The sequence below is a fragment of the Rhyacophila brunnea genome, unplaced genomic scaffold, assembly GCF_057557595.1.
Source record: "Rhyacophila brunnea isolate RB1 unplaced genomic scaffold, BYU_Rbru_1.0 scaffold_12, whole genome shotgun sequence".
Taxonomy (NCBI): domain Eukaryota; kingdom Metazoa; phylum Arthropoda; class Insecta; order Trichoptera; family Rhyacophilidae; genus Rhyacophila; species Rhyacophila brunnea.
The window spans coordinates 4,695,334-4,718,478 of NW_028232774.1; the positions used below are offsets into that span (position 1 = coordinate 4,695,334).

The following is a 23,145-nucleotide window of genomic DNA, read 5'->3' on the forward strand; positions in this document are numbered from 1 at the left end:
TTTAGTGCTTTTTAAAATAATATAAAGTTTATATACAACATAAAAGGCCTTTATTTTATCAATAATTTGTAGATAACATTAAGTACTTAATTAATTATTCTTGTCACATTTTCATTTGACATCATCGGGACAATAATATAATGCCACATACGAATGTTTCTTACAGGGCCAATATTTTCATCAATATAAAAATTAATAATTGTGTACAATCCATGCACCTATCCACCTAACAATCCATACTAATGATAAATATATTATTTTACCAGTGGCGGTGTACCTGTTACACGACCACCATAATTGATTGGTGGAGTTCTTATTATTCTACAAAGAGCTCAAGTGATTGAAACTACCTATTTGTGTTTGGGTTTGAATAGAACTTAAAGAACCTAGCGGAAAATGTATAATGTGGCGATATTGCACTGCATAACTCATAACAGCGAGTATTATCATGAGTGTCTGTTTGCGTCACCATTTTAAATCTATCTATAAACAGCGTAATACATATGTACATTCTCTTCATCTCACATACCATCAACCAGTAGATACATTATTTTTGAAATCGTAAATAAAAATTTAAGTTTTTTGGAGATAGGATGAATCTTCGCCGTATCCATGTCCGTAGCCAAAGCATTAGCAAAATTATTTTATGTCAACCAATAAGACCAATAACCTCTTTGAATGGGATACTTTAAATATACTTACCTATATTATTTTAATGCTAGAATATGAATTTTATTCAAGTAGATTTCAACTTTTTATGTTTATTCGATTTAAAATACCTTTATGATACGAATATAGTTCGTAAAATGTTACCATAAGAAAAAAATATACCGCCTCAGTTACACCGGATATAAAATTTGTAGCCCCTATGTTCATGTTGGCCAACTCCTGAGGATTTCAGCAGAAATATTTTGTCCGACTGTCTGATAAATAAATACTTTCAAAATGGCTGCCTTGTGCGCTAGGCTCGCGCGATTCTCTTATTCCAAGAATTTAATTCTGTTCAACGCCCGTCGTTGTTATGCCGACAAAAGTAAGTATTAACGAATATTTTGTCGTGAAAATCTACCCTTTTTACTCCACCTACTTGTCAAAATGTCGTTACGTAATGTCAGATTTCCACCGATACCGGACCGTATATTGATCTTTCTTTAGACTACTATCTAGTCTTAAACCAGTTTTATATATTGCAATATAAAATTGTTATAGTTGCTAACATCCTTTGATTATTTAGTTACCTAGTTAGAACATCGTATATCAGTAAATACAAAGAGTTATATAAAAAGACAACGGTGCCGGAGTGCCTATACTATTTACCATTATGTATTTATACCTTTATTAGACTTATTTTACCAATGTCTCGATTCTATTTTACGCAAATGTAAAGTATTGTTTGATTCTCAACTGTTGAAACGTATTCAACATGATTTTATTGATTAACTACATTATTACACTGACATAAGCAAGAAAAGTGTGCATATTGTATCCACACTTCATGGAGTTTAGTTTATATTACATTGAAGAATTATTATTGTCTTATGAGTTGCAAAAGATGGTTTAATTCCACAATATCTGTCACAGGTACACATCTTCTCTCTCAAGATAATCCCAAATAAATATAACTTCAATTTATGTTTCAATCATTATTATCCATGTAGGTAGGTACATATCGCATATTTTGTCAGGATTTTGCCTTCAATGCTGATTGATTCCTTAAATCCAACAAATGACTGTTGGATCGCGTAAACTATATTAATAACCTACTTTAACCATCTGCTTTTACAAACACCATTTGCTGATTGAACAATTTTTTATTGCACGCCCAATTATAAGTAATTTAGTAGTAGTGAAACGATCACAGAAACACCCACGCTTGAGAAAATCACCAAGATGTATTAAACTGCGAGGATCGTATAAGATGTTTTCTTAAAAATCGTATAAAAAACAGATCTATCATCGCGTATGCGTATTTCACAAAATAATGTTTTTATGTTCATATTAACCACCTAATCGTCTAACTGCAGGATTTAAAAAAAACAAAACCACCGATATTCCCGAAGCTTGGGTAATGATTCCCATTGAAGACAATCGGCGCCAATTTGATGCTGCTGTTGACCAAGTGATTCTGTACAATCGCTGTCAATTTGGCGCCACTTGTCCTATTGAAGTATTTCAACACCTACACAATTTTTTTTAAATATTGAAATTAGACATAACTGAACAGTTTTAGTCTTGTCAAATTTACTACAATGTCTTAATCTGGCTCTTCGTCCACTTTTTTCTCCCTTTAAATCTGTCTTCAATGGGCTAATTGTTGTTATTTTTTATTTATAGTGATGGCAGACCCGATGGAGCACGCAACCGGCTTGGAAAAGAGAGAGTTAATGGCAATGGCTGCTGGAAACGACGATCCCTTTGATGTAAACGTTCTGAAACGTGGCGCTGGTACAAAGGACAAACCCAACCTTATTCCTTCCGCTTTCGAAGCACGTATTGTAGGCTGCCTCTGTAAGTTACCATTGTTAATGAACTTATGTTAAAAATGATTAATAAGTGAGTGAATAATAATTTTTACATAACTTTTTTCATTCTCTCATGTAGCAGCAGGTTTTAGATGACAACAGAAATGTCCACAGTCACATTTTTCTCACTAGAGAGCCACCGGTAAAGCCTTAACTTGATGTATGGCAGAGTCACCCAGGAAAGGAATACATACACTATACAGAACACAATATGTATGTCTCAATGACTTCCTCAGTGATATATTTAGATTGCTCCACACTCTCACAAAGGAGGGATATTAAATCCTCATGCATGCTATACGAACATTGGTTTTTATCCCTACGATGCATTCCAGATGGGAGTTTCTTACCTTGCACCCCTCCAGGCCCATCGTTCTGCTGAACCGAATTCTTTCATAATATACCTATTAATATATTATATTCATAATGAAAAGAATATTATGTTGTACAATATTATTTATCCGTACAGCCACGTCATAAATACATATTCATCAACTATCATAACAGATTTATTTTTGTAATTGGACTATACTTCCATTATATAATATAGTGATGGTATGAAACGCTGTACATGCATTTGCATGTCATTGATCCGTAAATATTTACCAAAATTCTAAATATTAATGACACAATTTTAGTATAATTGAATCATTCGGTGTCAATGGTGGATCTTTCCGATATATAATATATAATAAAGAGCATACTTATACCATGGATACCAGACGACTGATATCGTTATGACTGACTTTCCACTGGATATTGCAAAGGTTTGCAAAAACATCTTCAAAATCAGAATAGCAATTTTTTTTGATAATCAATCTGGTGTAGCTAGTAACATTAGCTCTCTATGCAAAAATGATACAATAGGGCTGATGAGATGGCATAATTTTATTCAAAGATGCTTATCGATGCGTTCATGAATAATATTTCGACTGACTAACGTATGTTGTATGTGATGAAGGTGTTGAGGGGTTGTAGAAAATATGAATGATAAAACGTCAAATTATAAAATATTCCATGAGAATGTGAAATCGATAATTCTCAATTTGGAATGGGAGTTCGAAAATTTTACGTAATTTAGACAAGGTGTGAAAGATTCTGCGATGGGGTGAGGGGTAGTTAAAAAATACTGAAAATCGTGTGATTCGAGAATTCTCAGTACGCAGGTAGATAGAATTTTCTTGTCATACGCAAAGAATAGGCGCGTTTAACTTGTGTATCAAAGGGTCAGTGCACCAGTATTCTATATCCAGTTTTTACCGAATTGAAGATATATTATATACAAACGCTCCTCTACAATATAGCTCACTGCTGTAAAAATATACGTCCAAATAGGGTGTGTCAAATACTTAATTATTACGATTTCGCCTTTGATTTTTAATCAATTAGAATCTTTCATATCCAATTTTCACAAAATATACAAAACTGGAGACAACATCTTTGCACCCATCAATATTGTGTATGGTTACTAACGCCAACAGTGTTTACATTGTTCCTGTTGTATCTAATCGTCTCACTTCCTCTCTTGTTACCCGTCCGACATATCAAACCTTATTTACAATGTACATTTGATGGGATCTAGAAACATAAATAGCAGTTTTAAAAATGTCTTATTATTGGTTATATTAGTACACAAATGACATTTAAAAATACTTTTTTCAGAAGTTATACTCATATAAGTAAAGAAGACATTGTTAATGATTCAGTAACATTTTACGTAAAATGTATACTGCCGTTTTTGTCTCTGCCCCTCATTAAATTTATAGAATGGTTTTATCATATTTTTTTAAACTGCAATCGTAATATCTTTATTGAATACAAAATGTGCAAACACTTGGGGTATATTATAATATAATATCTCTATTGATGTTATTGATTAGATAACATAATATTGTAGAAACACATATGTGTATTCTGTTGAATTTTATCTTTTATTTAAAGAATCTTGCAAGAACATTGTAAACCCCAGAAACATTGCATTGTTAACTTTTAATTTGATCGTTTATCGGTTTATGGATAAAATATTTAGAGATTACGCCATTACTAATCCTGGTAGTTGAACGTAGACTAGAAGTAAAATGTCTACATATCAATTGCAACACATCTATATGGAAATAAACGTCATATTATATTAATTAATAAAAGAAATATATACTTTGCAGTTTTATTAACAGATCTGTTAATACAAACCTCCACTCTGTGGAGGCGGAGGCCCATAATATGATCTTATTAGGTTTGGTATTATCGTCAAAAGAAAGAAGAAAAAAAATATTTTCCAATAAACTGAAAAAAATAACATTAATCCTATTCCGTACGGCGAAAAACAATGTAGCTACATGGTATGCCCTGCCTTTCTGCACTTATTATGTAAAATTTGTTGCTAACTGTCAAATAATCTGATTGTACGGGCGTGATAAACGAGTGTTTCCTGTACTTGCAAATTAGCAGTCAGTCTGCATTCAAACCTTCTACCACGGGCAATGTGATATAAAAAAAGATAATAATTAAGTTTCCTAAATTATTGTTTTTTAGATTTTGATATTATGCTTTTATGGTCTATCCATCCAGATGCACGGATGTCGTTGTTAAGTTAACGGTTGGTAGTTATATAATACCTTACGAAATGCACAGTTATTTATGTATGTACAATAAGTGAATGGTTGCGTTATTAATCATTTAGATTAATAAATGCACTCACTGCAGTTAAAGTAATCCTTGCATTTTGAGCATAATAATTTCAATGACTGTCATTCAATATTTACATACAACAAAATACTCACTTTCTGTGTACAATATACTCAATTATTATGACGGTTGTCACTTCAGTTTCTCTATTTTATCATTAAGTGTCGAGGAGCTGTTAGTTACTAAGTTACATACTTATGTATACTATAAATCATACTTTAAGTATGACTGCATCTGGCATATGTCCTATTAAATTCTATTTTTCTTTGTTCACAGGTGAAGAAGATGCTACTTGTGTAAACTGGATGTGGTTGCATAGAGTAAGTGATTTGTTTTATTACAAATTGTGGAAATATTTATTACGTATCAGAAAAAAATTCACAACAATCTTTTGCAGGCTTCAGACGATTTCAAGTATTAGACATTTATTGTCAGAGAATTTTGTGGGATGTCTATTAAATTAACACGAGTCCTCATTTTTTTGTTGCGCTTATGTAAACCCATGAAAATCGTCTGTGAGTCCACTGTCAGATTGGGCTCGCTTGCATCATGGTGACTGAAAAATGCTCCATACTAATCAGCCTGATGAAACACACTGATCATTGAACGGGGCCCCAATTGCCTTACGAACTGTTAAAAATTGTGTATGTATCAAACCTACGTGAATTTAGCTAAATATGGAAATTAATGGTCTAATTTTGAGGATTTATACAAGGCAATTTGTAACATATTTATGCATGAATTTCGTTGTTTCCGTTTGCACTTCGATTGGTAAACATAATATGAAAAACCGAAGAAAATACGCATGGCTATGTCATCATTATTTAAAAATATTATATAAGTAAGCACTTATATGTTTATTTGTAAAACTTAAAAAAATTTTTTTTTAAATATACATAAGATAGTAATTTCTTTTCTCTTCAAAATGAAACATTCGCGTGCCATGCAAAATCATTTCGCGTGCCATAGGTTCGCCATCCCTGCCCTAGATGTTCTATATACCACCAAAATTAAAACATAATAATTATAGATATCTCATACCTCCAATGTAACAAACACTCAATAATGACAAGTTGCCACTTGTTATTTAAATAATCAAGTTAATCGGAGACTAAAAAAATAATTGGAAGTCTACCTTAATTTGTTTTCTGTAAAATTCAATTTTGTTACGTCATAGGTTTTAACAGCTCGACAACGAAATGTAATTTACACGTTGTTGATCTATTTGTGATTGATTTTTTACATACAGCAGTCATAATCATGCGCAAACATGGGTCTCAAAAATTATTACTGCCATCTGTTGAATATAAGTTTTATGTTAATCATTTGAATATAACTGACATTTCATATGTTTTTTTTCCAGGGATCACCCCGCAGATGTGAATGTGGCCACTGGTTTAAGCTAATTGAAAAGGCAGCACTATGAGGTGCTCTACCAACAAACAGTCAAATGATGTAGTTGTTATATTTATAATCGTGAACACGCATTCGTTACCAAAGTCTCTCCGAAAATCTTGGAAACGATAAATAATTAAGAAAACTTAAAAATGGGACAAAACTTTTATTCAACAAAGCCATACAACCTGTATTTATTATAAATATGTTTACATTCTGTTTAAGTGCGTTATTTCACACTTGCATTAATTCATAGTTTTTAAAAGTTTTTTTTAAACGCAAACGGTAAATATTTTGTCCTGTTTATTTATTTACTTTATTGTATTTCAATATTTGCCAACACTTTTGTATAATTTTGACCATTGTTAATCGAACAATAACGAAGCGTGTTGCAATAAAAAAAATATTCTGTAAGTTACCTACATCGGTGCATCTATTTTGCTTCAAGAGAGTGTAGATGTTTTAGTAGAAATACATATTTTAATAGTATATATGTTGATTGTGGCGATTTTGATGGTGGCCGAATTAATTTGTTACATAATTTAGCCGCAATTAAAATTGTCACACTGAGGGTGAAGAAGTTTGATTGTCATCTTGGTAAATTATGATTTGGGCGTTGTAATTTACTTATTATTGCTGTTGATGTAAATAGGAAATAATGACAAATTACTTAATAAAAATGGCGTAATTATTGTTCCATCACTCTTGTTTTTATGCATTGATCTTCACAGTTATAACCTGTGTCAAAGTAAAGATCATCGTGTCAGCTGCTTGGCTGCTAGGCACATAGGTCAATGGTATGAGTGTAATTTTGAAGGTTCAAGTGTCATCATCCAGTCGTTTCTACCCACTTTGTTTCTACTGCTAAAGTTCAAATGAATGGCTATGAAACTTTGATATTTAAAAATGTAAAATTCTTGACGATTCCATATTTTTTAAATAATCGATTGATTATCAATGATATAACCACTCGACAACATTGACTTCCTAACTAATCGCAAGCGTAGTACTACAAGATTCTAAGTGTCGATTATTGGCAAAACAAAAGCAACAATGAGGTAGTGTTCTCAAATGCCTCTAGCTACTATACTCGCGAAATGTAAAATTTGTCCAATCAATTTTATATTAAAAAAAAAATGATTTCATTTGTTTTCACCAACAGGTGTAGAAATTGTTTTTTTAAATCCACTGGAACAGGTATTCTAAATTTTGTCAGTTCCCTTGGTGGATCAAGTTCAAAAAGTTGGAAACAGTTTCAAAAAAGCCTCCCCATTTCATTTTCCTTCATCACAGCATATGTACAGGGGGAATGATCTGTTTGTTTATGGGTAAGTAAAAAACTCTGCTTGTAATGAATTATTTAAACGGTTCAGTGAAAACATTGGAATACTCCACAGCCCCTCTGTAAGTGCTAAGGCACGATTTTTATATCTTACTCGATTCCAATTGGATACATTTGGAATCGAGCATGACCTGTGTTGTGTCGATTTTCAGTGCTGTGTGTCTTAGCCAATCACGGCACTGGGAACCGTTGCACTAGTATTTACTCATTTTCACAAAAAACTGATTTAGTAAGGCCACAGACCACTACTACAATTTATGTCCAGGTTTGGTATATAGATATACCATCATAAATCGTCATATGTTTGAATTTAGAACTAAGCTCATCTCGGTATAAAAAGTATGAAAATGATGTCAAATGTTAGCATGTGGCGCTCTCATTCAGTGGACAATTTATACTGGTGGATCTATAGTAGGGTTTTCATATTGAAAAAAAAAGTGTATGTAACAAATGATGCTTGTACACGGATTTATTTCTGAAAAAAGTCACAAAATCAGTATCGCCAAAAGATGGAGTATTCATACTTAGTTTTATTTATACATCCCAATAGTTATTTATTTATTTAAAAAAGACAAGTTGAGCACATGACAAATTATTGATTCAAGACGTTCACAACATATTTAGAATAAAAAGTACATGTAAATCAATTAGAGAAAAAAAAACAAAGCAAAAAAATTATGTTATAGAAAAGAATTAAAAAAAAACTATTTAAACAATAAAATAGAATTTTAAAAACAGGTTGCATAATGCATCACAAAAATGTCTACATCTCTAGGGAGTGCACAGCCTTCGCTATTGGTGCCTGGTAAGCCTGACATGAGGAAACAGCTTTCACCCAAAATAGGTCATGGCTGCGACCACACATGTAATTTACGGGTGCATAAAAATTCAAATTTACTAGAATATCGGGATTGGAAACTATACCACGTGAGCAGGGAAAAATGCTTTATAATAATGTTCATCGAAGGAAAAACAGAAGATCTCTCATGACCCAGGGTATCACACGGTAGATAAGAAACTGCGTATATGACAACGGTTGGTATCTATTTTCCAGCTTTATTAATTTTATTGGCTGGTAGGGGGACATTTTCTTGACAAAAGGGAATAAGAGTTGTAGTAATTACCGATAAGTAAAGTACAATATTTCTGTTCAATAAAGTACCCTGGATATAATGTGTCAATTACATTGAGCTACTTTACGAGCTGTTGGCGAATTTAAAAGCGGGCAATTCAACAACTGCGATTGTGATGATGACAAAACTTTCCATTCGCTGAGAAGCCAACAAGCTAGCTACTATTTTGACAGAACGTAGTTCGTTTTTTACCGGGAGGTCATTATTGCGCAGACGCAGTAGGCCCACAGGCCGGCGTGTAGCATGCAAAGTTGACCAGCTTTCAACTTTTCTCGGTAGATTGTTTACAATCTGCTTGTTCGATGATGACACTGGGCGACTTTACAGGCAGATTGTAAATTCGCCAACAAGTAGCTCAATGTCATTGACACATTAGAACAATGATACTCAACCTTTTTTTTCTTCGGGCCTTTCGCGGGTCGCATCACTACTGGTGTGACGAAAAAAATCATGAAACCCCCCCCCCCTTTTTTACAAAACATTTTTGAGATTTTAAAGATTATGCGTGTTTTTTAAATTAATCGTGTGCAATAGCAACATTCTTATACCAGATCTTATGTGTACCATAATGACAATCCCCTTCGGGTGTCGAAAAAGTCGAAACGAATTTCAGGATATACGAAATTCCTGATAATAAATGTGTTTCGGGCCGCACACAAAAGCTTAAAGGGCCGCAGGTTGAGTATCGCTGCATTAGAATACGAAAAATAAGTTATGTCAAACTATTTAATTTCGAGAGATCGAAGACAAAAAAATATTATTTTGATAATTTTCCCTTAACACGCACTAGATTTAATTAAATAGGCAGTGTTCGAAATGGAAACGATATTAATGTTCCGAAAATATAAACAAAGTTATATATTTTTATGTATATTTTATAGAAATAAGTGTGTTAGATTTTTTTGTTATATGGCGTATCGAGCTTGGATGGTAAAAAATATTTTTTCTACGAGAGCGATATTTTTGGGGATTTCATGAACCTGAACGGCGCTCCGGTGGATTTCAAGCCCTGTAAATAGCTAAGTATTAGGCCTTCAATAGACAAACCATATTTGCTTTTCATAATAAAATTATGATATCTGTTCATGGAAACATAGTTTCACTAAGTATATAATATGTGTTTGGCCGTATATATTTCTTCTTTCGACCATGTCCGATCCTAATAGGATCCTATGGCCCCCCACAGAGTGGAGGTTTGTATTAACAGATTTTATTTTTACGAGAAATGGATGTCAGCCACTTGCTCAACCTATTAGGTCCATACTCTGACTCATACACAAATTGAAAAACAATATATTGTGTACTTGCCAGACCCAGGATTCGCACCTGGGACCCTCGACACTATGGACCGGCGCTTAAGCCACGCGGCTATCGTGGGTGTATATATTTAGTGAGAATATAATATCCATGAATAAAAATAAATTATTGCTGATAAAATCCAAGCTAGAAAACAAAAAAAAAAATAGTATATAACTAAAGGACCAGCCAGAATTCGTGAAAATTAAAAAATGTATAAATTCTATATATGAAGATCGCTTCTGCCTAGTGGAGATCAGCCACGATCCGGGCGATCTTTGCCTTTTCATCTACCCGAAACAGTTCAGTGGAGCTGCGCTTGTACCAATAGTTCTTAGCAGCGGCGGCTTATCTAATACCATGCAAGTGCTATGGCAGCCTGCGTTTTTGAAGACATTGCTCAACTTTTCATTTTTATTCATACGTGTATCACTCACTTCGCGAAGTAGAACATGTAGCAGTATTATGAACAATACTCCATTCATGAGCGCAAAGCGATTGCGATCCAAATAGATTTTCAGTTTGCACAGGATTACAATGAGGTCATTGTATACTACTTAAACGGTAGTTAAATGTTTCTGTAATGGCGTTTTGTGTAGAATTTTTTACACACTTAGATCGGCGCACGAAACGAAGGACTCTAGAAACTAAAACGCCAGTTTCTGTTTTATAACAATGTTGGCGAGTTAATTTTTAACAATTTTACAGTTAACATATTTAATGAATCGCCAACATTTTACGAAAATGCAAACTGCTGCGTTTATTTCTAAACCACTCAATCACATTCAAAATAATTATAAAACACATCAGCGGTTATTTATTTGGCTAACGCATTGTTCCAAAGCCATAAACTGTGACATTTATATTTCTTTATTGATATTAAATCATTCTAGCTGTTCAAAATCTTTTTTGAGAAATTGTTTAAATAAACAAAGACATATTTAATTTACCTTCTGAGAAGTCGTAAGAGAACACGGCAGCCTTCGGTGATTGAGGTAATCATGAAAAGACGCTTTACGACCTTACGTGGCTAGGACACGTGTTCCGGATGCCGCCAAAAAGTGAAGTACTTCGTACCGTTATGGCACAGCCTCAAGGGTTCCGTCGCCATGTTCCCTCCCTCACCCTGCAGCGGTGCCACAAAAGCGACCTACGTGCTGCATGTCTGACATAGCGGGAGGCGCAAGAGTTGGCGATGGACCGAGGGAAATGGCGCGAACTTGTGTTTGCCTATGCCCCAATGCTGGGTCGTGACAGGGTGAAAGAAGAAGATCTTCTCTTTATAGAAGGTAAACCATTGCGCACTACCGGAAAATGCTATTCTGAAGACCACCGGCCGCCACTGGTTCTTAGGCCAATAAATACGGTGTCGTCCTCTGATATGGTTGCTGTTGACCTTTCTTTTGGTGATAAGTTGGGGAATGCTGTACTTTTGTCCTCATAATGTGGCCGAGATACTGTAGTTTTCTGGTTTTGAACTACACAGAACTTCTAGTACCTGCTTAAAGAATTAAAAGTACAATACTATAATTTTGATTGGGCGAAAAATGTAAAATAGGTAGGTACTATAATTATTTCAAGCGAAATTTGCTAACTCGTTCACTGCTGACTAGTTAATTACCACAACACGGTCACTACTAAAGACACGCCTGGCGTGAAGCAATTAGCGTGGTAATTAACTCGTCAGGAGTAAAAGTACTATCTAATGGCCCGAAAAATGTTCGTGTACCTACCTAGGTAGGTACTGCTTTTGTAGAAAATACTATATTTTTTACACCTTTCAGCAAAGAAAAGGATAGCAACACTGGTAAAAGTAAATTACAATAGGTACGTCTTATTTTGATTCCGTGAAAAATGTAAAATACTGTAATTTTATGCCAAATATGTTAAAAAACTATTATATTTAGGATTTATTATCAAAAATATTTTTTACTAGGTACTATTTCACATTATTCGCTATTGACTCTGAAGTCCCTTGAGATGTTGATCGTATTTTTTGCCTTGTGTTCTTCTGTGCTTGCCCCTTTTTACCCCCTTTTCTTCTCGATTATTTATCTCTCTGGTTGCTCATCTTGTTTAAAAGGCTGGCAGGACGACGCTTCTATCGTAGCGTCCTTTGTCTTTGGTTATTCAATAGTTTATTATTATTTTTCTTTTGTCAGAAGCGAAAATTTTTTTTCAAACGTTAAAGTACAGTTAAATTGTGAAATTTGTGCATTAACATGGAGCGTAATGAAGCCAGCAAAGTCGCGGTGGGACTAGCGATGGAGACCGACTCCAATGAGTCGGAATTACTGTTGGACGATCCAGTAGGTGAACTGAGGGCATCAGTAATGTCACTGGATAACAAGGTATCTCAGATTTTTTCAATCTTGACCCAATAGGGTCTGCCTGCAGTGGTGCCTACTCCGCAGAGGCCGACGGTAAACATCGACTCTCCGGTAAGTTTTTTACGGCCGCCTGCAAGGCTTGAAACAGCGGAAAAACCCAACAGGATTCCGTTGCCTGTATTTAGTGTCGTAGTTCAGGAGCCTGCTTTTCCGACGCCAGACAAAGCTCGGGTAGCAGAACTTACCAGACTCCAACTTTTCGACACAGATAATTGGGCGGGGGTTCGCTACGCTGAAACCCAAAAACAATATTTGGCGGCCCCGTCTTTCGTTGAGTTGGGACTCAACGATGAGTTACGCCCGATCGTTCATCGCAAATGATACATCTAATGGAGCGTACGATCACCGGCCTCCAAAATGCGACGCTCGCTCAAAAGGAGTGTATTCGGGTCCTCTTTAGCACTCAACAAATTGTCTGAGGACGTCACCCGAATCCTTTGTGGAAAACGGGCAGAGTTGGTTCAGACGAGGCGGAAGAAAATCTTCTCCGTTATACCTTCACACGAGAGGCTCTTAACAAGATCCCACCTAGCGCCGAACATATCTTCAATAAAGATAAACTGGCGGTGTTCCTAGAAAGAGGTGGGGGTCGTGAGAAGGTCTTCGATCAGACCACCAAAGTGGTTGACCAGGGCAGGGAGAGTCAACCTAGCACTTCGTCAGGTGGACACAAGGACACCTTTTGGAGGCAGGGATACACTAGGAGGATACTAGACCAGGTCAGGGGTGGCTTGCCGAGAGGCCCACGCCCATCCAACCGAGGTTTTCCCAGAGATAACCGAGGTGGTGCGAGGGGCACTTACCCTAGACGCAGGTGACCGAGTCTCGCTCACCACGTTCAAAGGGGGACGCCTCCAGCATTTTCAGGAACACTACAACGAAGCCTAACAACAGTTAACGCGATCAAACAGAAATTGAGACGAAGTTTACGTAGATTCAAAATGGAACACAGTAAGTTGTTTAAGACTATTTAAAACAAATACCAAAGTGTTGTACCCACGCGTATAGAAGTCAGTTCTGCGGAACTGTCCATATTGTCGTAATAATAAATAGTTTGGTAAAATAAAATTAGGCTTGGTCGCGGTGTTACAGATATCTTTGGCTAATACTATATCGATGTATATCTCTTACTCATCCCAAGATAATCAATATTCATGAGTGAGATGTTATGGACACCAGGTGGATTTCTTGCAGCATCTCGTTCCCTACTAAACATAGCATGGGTTGGTGTTTACAAAGTACTTGGTATTTTCACAACCTTTAAATACGCAGAATCGATTTTCACACACTGTCTGTCCTTATAAAAGTGACAACCATGAATGTCTCAAACATTATAGTTAATACTCGCAAAATTTCAGCTGCCTAATAACATTACAAAATATTCAGTTTACACAGCAATGATAAACAATCTACCCTATTTTACTTTCATGTATAAAACGCATCTTTGAATGGCTACCTTCATACTGATTATTAATGTGTATACATTTTGTTTCAGAAATACCTTTGTGCTGAGCCAGGGTTGCGTATTGGAGTTCCACAGCACCATTGTGCAATTGACAATCTTATGCTTGTGATCATTTGAGCCGCGTTGACTCGGACCGAGTGCCATCCAAGCGCACTCGTATGAGACAGCTTTATACAAATTACTCCTATCCAAGCTAACTTGGATGAGTAGGACGCGGTTCGAGTAGCTTGGATAGGAATAATTAGTATAAAGCTGTCTCATACGAATGCGCTTGGATGGCACTCGGTCCAAGTGTACTTGGACCGTGTGAACGCGGCTTTACCAACTGATTTTTTATATTTCCTATGTATGGTTGTATTTGTCCGACACAGTAATGTGTCACATAATGTTCCTTTGCTATTTTATATTTAAAAATAATATTTCCATTAACATCAAGTGTTTACTTTTGATCTGTGCTATAGTTTTTGTGATAGTTAAGTTGATTTGTTAAATACTTAAGTATGTGACCTTTTCCATTATTGTAATTAAAATTCCAATGCCCATTTTTAATCTAATAAAAATATTCTACACTTTCTTTTTTAAGCATTACCATGACAATATACTTTCCATCATTAATTCACTTTATTTTAAAATTTGATTGAACTGTATTGGCAAGATTTGAAATTAGGACTAATTGAATCAGTTTTAGAATTTATGAAAACTAGTCTCAGAATTAGAATTTATGCCCAACATCATGATGTAATCTCAGTAAACTAGCACTAGAAAATCTGGTGGTGCCGGATGGTAACCTACGGAATGGTACTTATGGAAAATTGTAAAAAAAAAACAAGTTTTAACATATTATGATTTTATTTCAATAAAGTAATATGTAATTTTAAAAGAGCAGTCTAGTTTTATTGTTATATCACAATGGTATCCTGAGATACAACGCGAATCTTCTATATCTTTCCAGATCAGCCAGTGGGTAAGTACCTGTAAGGCGTGGCTAAGTCTATCATTGCATCTTCCACGAGTCCCTTCTCCAGCAGTTTTTAGCGTATATGGCACTATGCCAGTGGCTGAAATCACACCCGGCTTTGTGGGGTTTTGAACCTGAATTGTGTGGCTGTATTCCAGTGAATTATTTTTATATGATATTATATTCGTTAAATAATAGGCACTTACAACACCGAAACAAATATTATGTAGGTACTGATTTCCACACCACCCTGGAGGTATAGTGCTATGGTGCGTTTTTTTTTTACTTTGTGGTTTCCCCAGGAGGCATATTCCACAGCGTTTTATATTTAAAAGTCTCTTCATTATGGTCAATATTAGTAATATATATGTACACAGAAAAAGAAGCCTTCTACATATTTTTCGAAGCTCAGTATAAAGTTGACTGAGCTTCGAAAACAGATGTTTGCGATGGATACTGGTATGACTGTAGGAGCAACGAGGAGGTATAACGCACCAAGCAGCCTATCATCGCACTGAGAGTGAAGAGGCGACATTGGACCTGGCTCAGCCACGTGCTGCGGATGCCAGAAGAGAATTTCAACCTGGCTTGCCTGTTCTTCAAGTCAACTGGATTCCGGCGTCCTAGAAGGCCGCTAAATACTATCTATAGAGTATGTATGCCGGGGCTACGGGATGCTGGTTTGACCTGGAACGATGCAAGAAAACTGGCAAACGACAGGGATTCTTGGGGGCGCCTCGTGGTGTCTATATGCTCCAACTAAGGGATGGATATGGCCGAAGAAGAAGAAGTAATACTTTTGTTATACTTATTATGTTGAAACTATTGCTAACCTAAGCAAAAATAAGTATATACAATGTATGTAAATATAACTACCAACCTATATCTAACCATTAAACAAAATAGAAAACATATTTATAGTGAAGTGTGGAAACAAATATAGTAACTAATAAAGACTAGGTAGGTACCTAAATAAAATTGAAAAAACTAGACTAACTAAAACTAATAACCTATATCTAACCATTAAACAAAATATTAAAGACAAATTACACTAAGTAAGAGGTACTTTGAGAATACCAGGTAGGACTCCATTCAGTTGATACTTTTTGCTCCCACAAAATCTATATTTGATGAAGTAACAAAATATACCTACTAAGTACCGGCGAACAACAAATAGATACCATAGAAACAAGTTACAGATAAAAACATGATAGGTAGGTACTTAACTGAAATATTGAACTCTGCCTCTACACATACTAAAAGCATTAAAAATTTTATGGAAAGTTCCTGGATGCAAGAAGTTGAGCTATCTCATTTCGTCTATCTGCGCCAGCTGTACTATTATTGCGGGATAAATAGGATGAACCTGCTTCAACACTATTTCCAGTAGGTGAATCAATATCCCACTGAAACTGGTCATTTAAAGACATATTGTGTAAAACACAACATGCTTGAATAAAGTGAGTAATTAAACCAATGTTTTAAGTGGTAGAGTTGTCTAAATTTTTGTTTCAGTAGACCAAATGCGTGCTCAATTTTGATTCTAATTTTACTGAGTTTGGTATAATAATTAATTTGAGTTTGATTTAGTACTCCCCTGGCTTTATAAGGTGTCAGCAAATTCCTGAGGCAGGGATATCCACTGTCGCCAAGTATATATTTGTTGTTACATTTACTTGGTAGTTGTCTATACAGTGAAGAATTTCGATATACTCGACTATCATGCACTGAGCCTGGATATCCAACATAGATATTTCGAAATTTGAGATTATCATCACACACAGCCTGCAACTAAAATAAAGGATAGTTAGTCATACAGAAAGCAATAAAATCCTGCTCCTGCAAACAAGTATGGCACGAATGAGATTTGTGATTTTCAGCTAGGTACTTGGAAAACTTATTAAATAACATTCTTTGAACCAGTGCTATGATTAAATTTATGTGAGATTATTTATTCTTTAATCTAAGGCGAGTCTTTTTTATTATTTTAAAACACAAATATATCTAAAACAAAGAAATATCATAGAAAAATATCTTGTCTTACCTGCATTGAATAATATGATTTCTTATTGATGTATGACAATGGATCATCTTCTGGCTTATCTATTTTTATATGACTACCATCAATGACACCGATGACTTCCGGAAACCCGTTCTCCCTAAAAGCCATCTCTATAACTGCTTTCTCAGAATTCGTTGGCCATTGTATTATTTCTGGGGATAAATTACTAATAAACACAGTCACTCTTTTGATGACTCTGGAGAGAGAACCGATAGTGATATTAAATCTATCAGCCACATCTCGAAATGACGCAGTTTTATGTCCAGCAAACCAAAGGAATATCAGTAAATGGTTAGTGGCAATGATTCTATCATTGCCGCCTCTGTTCTGGGTTGGAAAATGAGAAGAATTTTGAAATCGTTCCGTGAGATCTGCATGCACATCTCTAGAAACGCGAAAATGCATCATGAACTGCCTGTCCGTGTAGTCTACAACAGTCTCTTCGCAATAATTTTCATTTTTCTTATTGGCAATGGGCTGAAAGTCTTCCAGCATGAAAAAATCATCATCAGACGAATCTTCCGACGACGATTCAAAAAATAATGGGATACATTGAAATAAATCCATTGTATTGAAAACCAAAAATACAAAGTACTAAATCTAAAATATATTAATATTAACATATCACGATGATCTTACACATGCCAGAGAATGCTGTTTTTAGGCATGTCGATTTTCCTTAATCCTACAAAATATTATATTAAAGTCAAATGTCGAGAAAATAACAAACGAAATAGGGTAGTTGTACCAGTAGTCAGCCACTTAGCACATATCTGAAGTGCATACTGACGTAATATGTTTATAAATAACATTGGGTGTTGTGTGTTTTTTTTGTAATAAGCGAAATTTAACGAAGTGTTGTTGACATTTTTTATTATGTCTATATCTCATGGAGTTTAGCATATAAATATTGTTTTTGTAAAGTAAACCCAATTTCCCAGTGGCCAGCCACCATGTTCCTAATTCTGGCCACCCCAGCACCAGAAGTCAGCCGCCTGATTCTAAATAGGATTTGAATTATTATACTCTTACTATAATGCTAGTAAAACAGGGCTATTTAATTTGGGTACTCAAATTTTATTAAAAAAGTTAAAAAATATTTACTTATTATATAAAATTGTACGTATAATACTATTGTTAGACGATAAAAAACTTGCAAAACATACTACAAAAATAGAAAACTACGACTACTTAGGTACAAAAATCGCAGAGAAAACTGTTGGTGTCCGCATCAGCACATGCCACATGACACCACACATCGCAGACCACGCATTTAATCCATTCTTCCCCTAATGTACCTTGTGAAAATTTTCGTTTGCAATATTCGCACTCAGCATCGTCAGAAGATAAAACAGAGTTTTCACTGTTTTCTTTACGTGCTTTCAGCTTTTTCTTGGGTATCATCTCCGTAGTTGCAACACTTTTATTTTCTTTTAGAACATTTACAGAAAGTGCTCTTTTTTAGTTTTTTTGGCTATATTTCCCGCTTTCTGACGAGCCTCTTTCCTCGTTCTTATTTCTTCAGCCTTTTTAATTTTTAAAGCTTCCTTGTTCGTTTCAAGCAACCTCCATGCACTCGACGAAATCGCACTGGGCTTGGAAAGTTTATGTTTGGAATTAGATGGGCTTGGAAGTGGGGAAGGGTAAAAGAGATGGCTAGAAAAAGGTGAAGGAACTGAGAGAAATTTGGTTGGTAAGAATATGTCTTCTAGCACAGTATTTTTTTTTGATTCAGTCGTTTCAGATTCGTCATATTGCCGCAACAAACGCTTCTTTGGCTCCATATCTGTAAACTGAAAACAAATAATCAATTTATCAACTAGATCTCGTTATAAATACAAGTAGCTGTTTTTATTATAAAAGAAATCTACAATGATTAAATGAAGAACTTAAAAGGTGGCTGACCTAAGGATTTGAGAACTCCAGTTCTCGGCCGCCAGCATAATAGTACTTTTACAAGCGGCTGACTATAGGATCCTATGAGAAAAATAAATATTTTTTAATTGTATTGATTAGAGAACATCATTAGGTTGTCATTTCAATACCAAGCGATATTATATATTTTTTTATCAAATAATCCAGTTGTCGGCCGGGTGGCTGACTTTTGGAAAACTCGGAAAAAGTTGACCCTAAAGGCAGCCGCTTTAAAAAAGTAACTAATATTATTTAAATGCATTCTTTTTACACTAAAACATAATAAATATATCATGATTAAGTAGAAGGAAAACTTACCTTGAACAAATTATCACAGAATATTGAAGTATATCGTATTTTCGAGCACTGTATCAACTCGTCCAAAACGTCAAAAACACGTACTCACTCTCCGAACTTCCAACTGCAACTAAATAAATATTAAAATTTATTTCTCATTCGAACCACAGATGGCAGTACACTATTGTCAATAATCGTTATTAGGTGACCGAGCATTGGGTCAAATAAATTAAATAATTTAATGTTTACTTTACTTCGTATACAATGTTTTGTTTGGCATGGCTGACTACTGGAGCTGGCTGACCAAAGGAGCACCTACCCTATTTGTCGAAAATCTTGGATCGATATCGTTTTCAGGTTATGTATACTTTTTAATGATTTCCCGTTTGACAGATCGTCTTAGTCTATGAATCGTCCGAATTGGTTTGAAGTTTCATGCCAAACCATTTCTGATGATCCGAGAACGGTTTGATTTTCAATGATACACTGAACCAAACGTCAAATCTCAAACCATTTCCGGTCTCATACAATTTGTATGTATATTGTCTATGGTTTAATTGGATTTGTTTCGTACATGTTGAAAGAAACGAACCTAAAGAAACTGAGATACCCGGGGTTCCAGCGGCTAGCTCAGGAAGTCCATCGAACCCCGGATTCACAAAAAAAAAAGATGTAAACGGTTAGAGTGGAAATAAAACTCGGTCTTTCGTGTTCGTGACGTGATCTTATATTTTCTTATGATTTTTAGTTTCACAAATTTATCTGGGTTTTTACGATTATAGTCGCAGGTCCTATCCTATTGGAAAAGGGACGCTTACTAACTCTTTTTTTTTTCTTTTTCAAACTTCGCGTACCCACGCCATTCTACAAAAAGGACTCTCGTGATTGGCCAAATTTTATCGCATGATTTTGATTTGACGAATCACGAGGACCACCTCGGCGCAGGCGCGCAGATATTTCGACGTAGCCGGCAAGTGCGGCCAAATTTATTATTTTTGAATCCTTATATTTGGTCTAAAAATTATCTCTTTCATCCATCATCATTTTTACTTTTTTAAATTAAATTAAATTTATTTTAATTACACCTCCGCCCAATATGCGATTTTCACACACCGGACGAAGGCCTTTACCTATGAATAAAAAATACTTACGTGGTTGAGCAAGGAATCAGATTAGATGTTTTATGAAGCCGTTTCTAGAGGTCAGGGTTACGTTTCGACTTATAGCTACTAAATGATTATTTTACACCGGGAGAAGCCCGCCTGTAACAGGGGTGTATCAAAACCTCCTCTAATAATGCCTTCCGTACAATTCCAGAAGGATTTCCAAACGCGACAATCGCCGGAGATCACTTCATAAATCGCGGAACTGAAGAAATCGGGAGTATTGGAATCGGCAGAACCATCTCCGAGCTTCCTCTCAACCCTGTTCCTAGTAAGGAAGCAAGACGGCAGTCAACGACCCGTCTTCAACCTAAAACGCCTAAAAGGTTTCCTACAACCAAGACCGTTCAAACTGTTCCACCATTTCAAGGTCCCAACATTCCTGCAAAGGGAAGACTGGTTAGTAAAAATAGACCTAAGCCAAGCGTACCTACATGTACCTATAGCTATACAACATCGCCGATTTCTTCGGCTAGTTTACCAAGGAGAACTCCTTCAATTCACGTGCCTTCCGTTCGGACTGTCAGCAGCACTAAGATTGTTTGCCTCAATAACAAACTGAGTGGCCGAACACCCCCGGGGAAAAGGCATGAGAATCGTCACTTACTTAGACGTCTTTCTGATGGTAAATCAGTCCAGAGAGATTCTTCTGTCGCAACTGACTTATATGATAGATTTCATGCAGGCACTAGGCTGGATAATCAACATGAAAAAATCTTGTCTGATTCCAAGCCAACAGCGGGAGTTCTTGGGTATCACGTGGGATACTCACAACAATCGGAAATATCTATCAACAGAGAAGTGCACATCACTTCGTCACCACCTGCAATTGCAGTTCCAAAAAGGCAGTTGGTCGCTCAGGCAGGCCCAACGCCTCCTCGGGTGACTAAACTTTGCAACCTTCGTCACTCCACAGGGGAGGTTGCATTGCCGACGTCTACAACGTACGAGCGCTCAATTATCAAGGAGCCACCCTCACAAAACAACATCGATTCCACCACAAGCTCGAGACGACATCATGTGGTGGATTCGAGCAGTGGGCTCCTCAGGAAAGATTCACAGGGCAACCAACAATCACTTCCTCACCACAGACGCAGCTGATTCAGGCTGGGGAGCGCAGTTAGACGAGACGAGTACCACCTATCAGGTACAAGGAAAAAACGCCAATCCACGTGGCACTCCAACCGAAAAGAGCTGTATGCAGTACTCTCAGCCATACAACTCCGGGAGCAAACGCTCAGGGGATCAGAATTACTCCTACAAACCGACAACAAAACAGTGGTGGCCTACATCAACAACGAAGGGGGCACAAAGTCCGCAACCCTACTAAGTCTTTGCCGACAGATCCTGGAGATCACCAACCAGGCCAGTATATCATTGACTGCACAATACCTTCTAGCAAAATACAACTGCGTGGCAGACCATCTCTCACGCAGCAAAATTATCCCAGAATGGCACCTAGTTATCGCGGCTACAGTTCCCCTATTTCAAAGATGGGGACTCCCAGACGTAGACCTGTTCGCGTCCAACACAGCCCATGTTGTCGTAACGTATGTCTCACGAAATCCGAACGATGCCCTTGCACTGTTCCACGATGCCTTCAGTCGACAGTGGGACTTCAAACTAGCCTGGATATTCCCGCCACTGAATCTAATTCCACAAGGTATTGGCACACCTGAACATGGCAAGGGGAAAATATTTACTAGTAGCCCCATGGTGGAAGAAGTGTTTTTGGAGCGCAGACCTACAGCAGAGATCACTGGAACCCCCCTACCCGATCCCGCACTTGGAGTCATTTCTGGTGGATACGGTGACAAACCATCCACCTCCACAAGTCCGGGACCCATCACTCCAGTTATGAATAATTTTGGGTGGGCAGAGTTAGTCTCTAGCTGGTCGGTAAAGGACAGATCACTTCTCACTTCCGGCTGGCGACCATCCACTTTGAAGACTTATAGACCTGCATGGGACAAATGGAAGACATGGTGCATGGCCAACACGATAAGCTATAATACCCCCGAGCCGATTGAAGTGGCTAGATACCTGGGTCACTTATACAATAAGGAAGGTCTTTCATATAACACTATTCTTGTACATAAGTCGGCCATAGCTACCTTTTGCAAACCTATGATCAGTAAAGACATCAGCAGTAACATAGTAGTGCGTCATATGTTAAAAGCCATATATCCACCCGCAAGACTAGACCTACAAAACCACCGATTTAGGATCCAAGAATAATCGTGGACTACCTCAAGAAAACAACACCACTAGTATACAACCTATATGAAGTTTCACGCAGAACAGCTATATTATTATTACTCGCATCGGGACGACGGGTTCATGACCTTGCCCTACTCAGTGTAGCGGATAATGGCCTAGTCGATAATGGTGACCATATAATTCTATGGCCAGTGTTTGGTTCCAAGACAGACACATAAAGGCACCGCCAATCTGGATGGAAATTAAGCGCTTCCAGTTGCCAAAACATCGATCCAGTATTTTGGCTATGAAAACTTATCTGCG

At 36.5% G+C, this 23,145-nt stretch overlaps 2 protein-coding genes across 2 annotated transcripts; both read left to right on the plus strand.

Moving 5' to 3' along the window:
- The first annotated feature begins 936 nt into the window (after positions 1-936).
- Positions 937-7,304, plus strand: LOC147077672 (cytochrome c oxidase subunit 5B, mitochondrial-like). The gene is made up of 4 exons (XM_085960668.1): positions 937-1,033; positions 2,335-2,508; positions 5,484-5,527; positions 6,571-7,304. The coding sequence occupies exons 1-4, from the start codon at positions 946-948 to the stop codon at positions 6,631-6,633; spliced, it is 369 nt and encodes a 122-aa protein (XP_085816794.1). The 5' UTR covers positions 937-945; the 3' UTR covers positions 6,634-7,304.
- A 9,932-nt stretch (positions 7,305-17,236) lies between these two features.
- LOC147077673 (uncharacterized) lies at positions 17,237-21,512 on the plus strand. The gene is made up of 3 exons (XM_085940068.1): positions 17,237-19,816; positions 20,777-21,021; positions 21,420-21,512. The coding sequence occupies exons 1-3, from the start codon at positions 19,738-19,740 to the stop codon at positions 21,510-21,512; spliced, it is 417 nt and encodes a 138-aa protein (XP_085796194.1). The 5' UTR covers positions 17,237-19,737.
- The last annotated feature ends 1,633 nt before the right edge of the window (positions 21,513-23,145 follow it).

Bases quoted from the DNA above. Each gene is read 5' to 3' on its own strand.
- LOC147077672 (XM_085960668.1), top strand. From the start codon at position 946: ATGGCTGCCTTGTGCGCTAGGCTCGCGCGATTCTCTTATTCCAAGAAT. The intron at 1,034-2,334 runs GTAAGTATTAAC...TTTTATTTATAG, and splicing joins TCGTTGTTATGCCGACAAAA to TGATGGCAGACCCGATGGAG. The intron at 5,528-6,570 runs GTAAGTGATTTG...TTTTTTTTCCAG, and splicing joins ACTGGATGTGGTTGCATAGA to GGATCACCCCGCAGATGTGA.
- LOC147077673 (XM_085940068.1), top strand. From the start codon at position 19,738: ATGGCTGACTACTGGAGCTGGCTGACCAAAGGAGCACCTACCCTATTT. The intron at 19,817-20,776 runs GTTATGTATACT...GTACAATTCCAG, and splicing joins TGGATCGATATCGTTTTCAG to AAGGATTTCCAAACGCGACA. The intron at 21,022-21,419 runs GTTAGTAAAAAT...ATCTATCAACAG, and splicing joins TTCCTGCAAAGGGAAGACTG to AGAAGTGCACATCACTTCGT.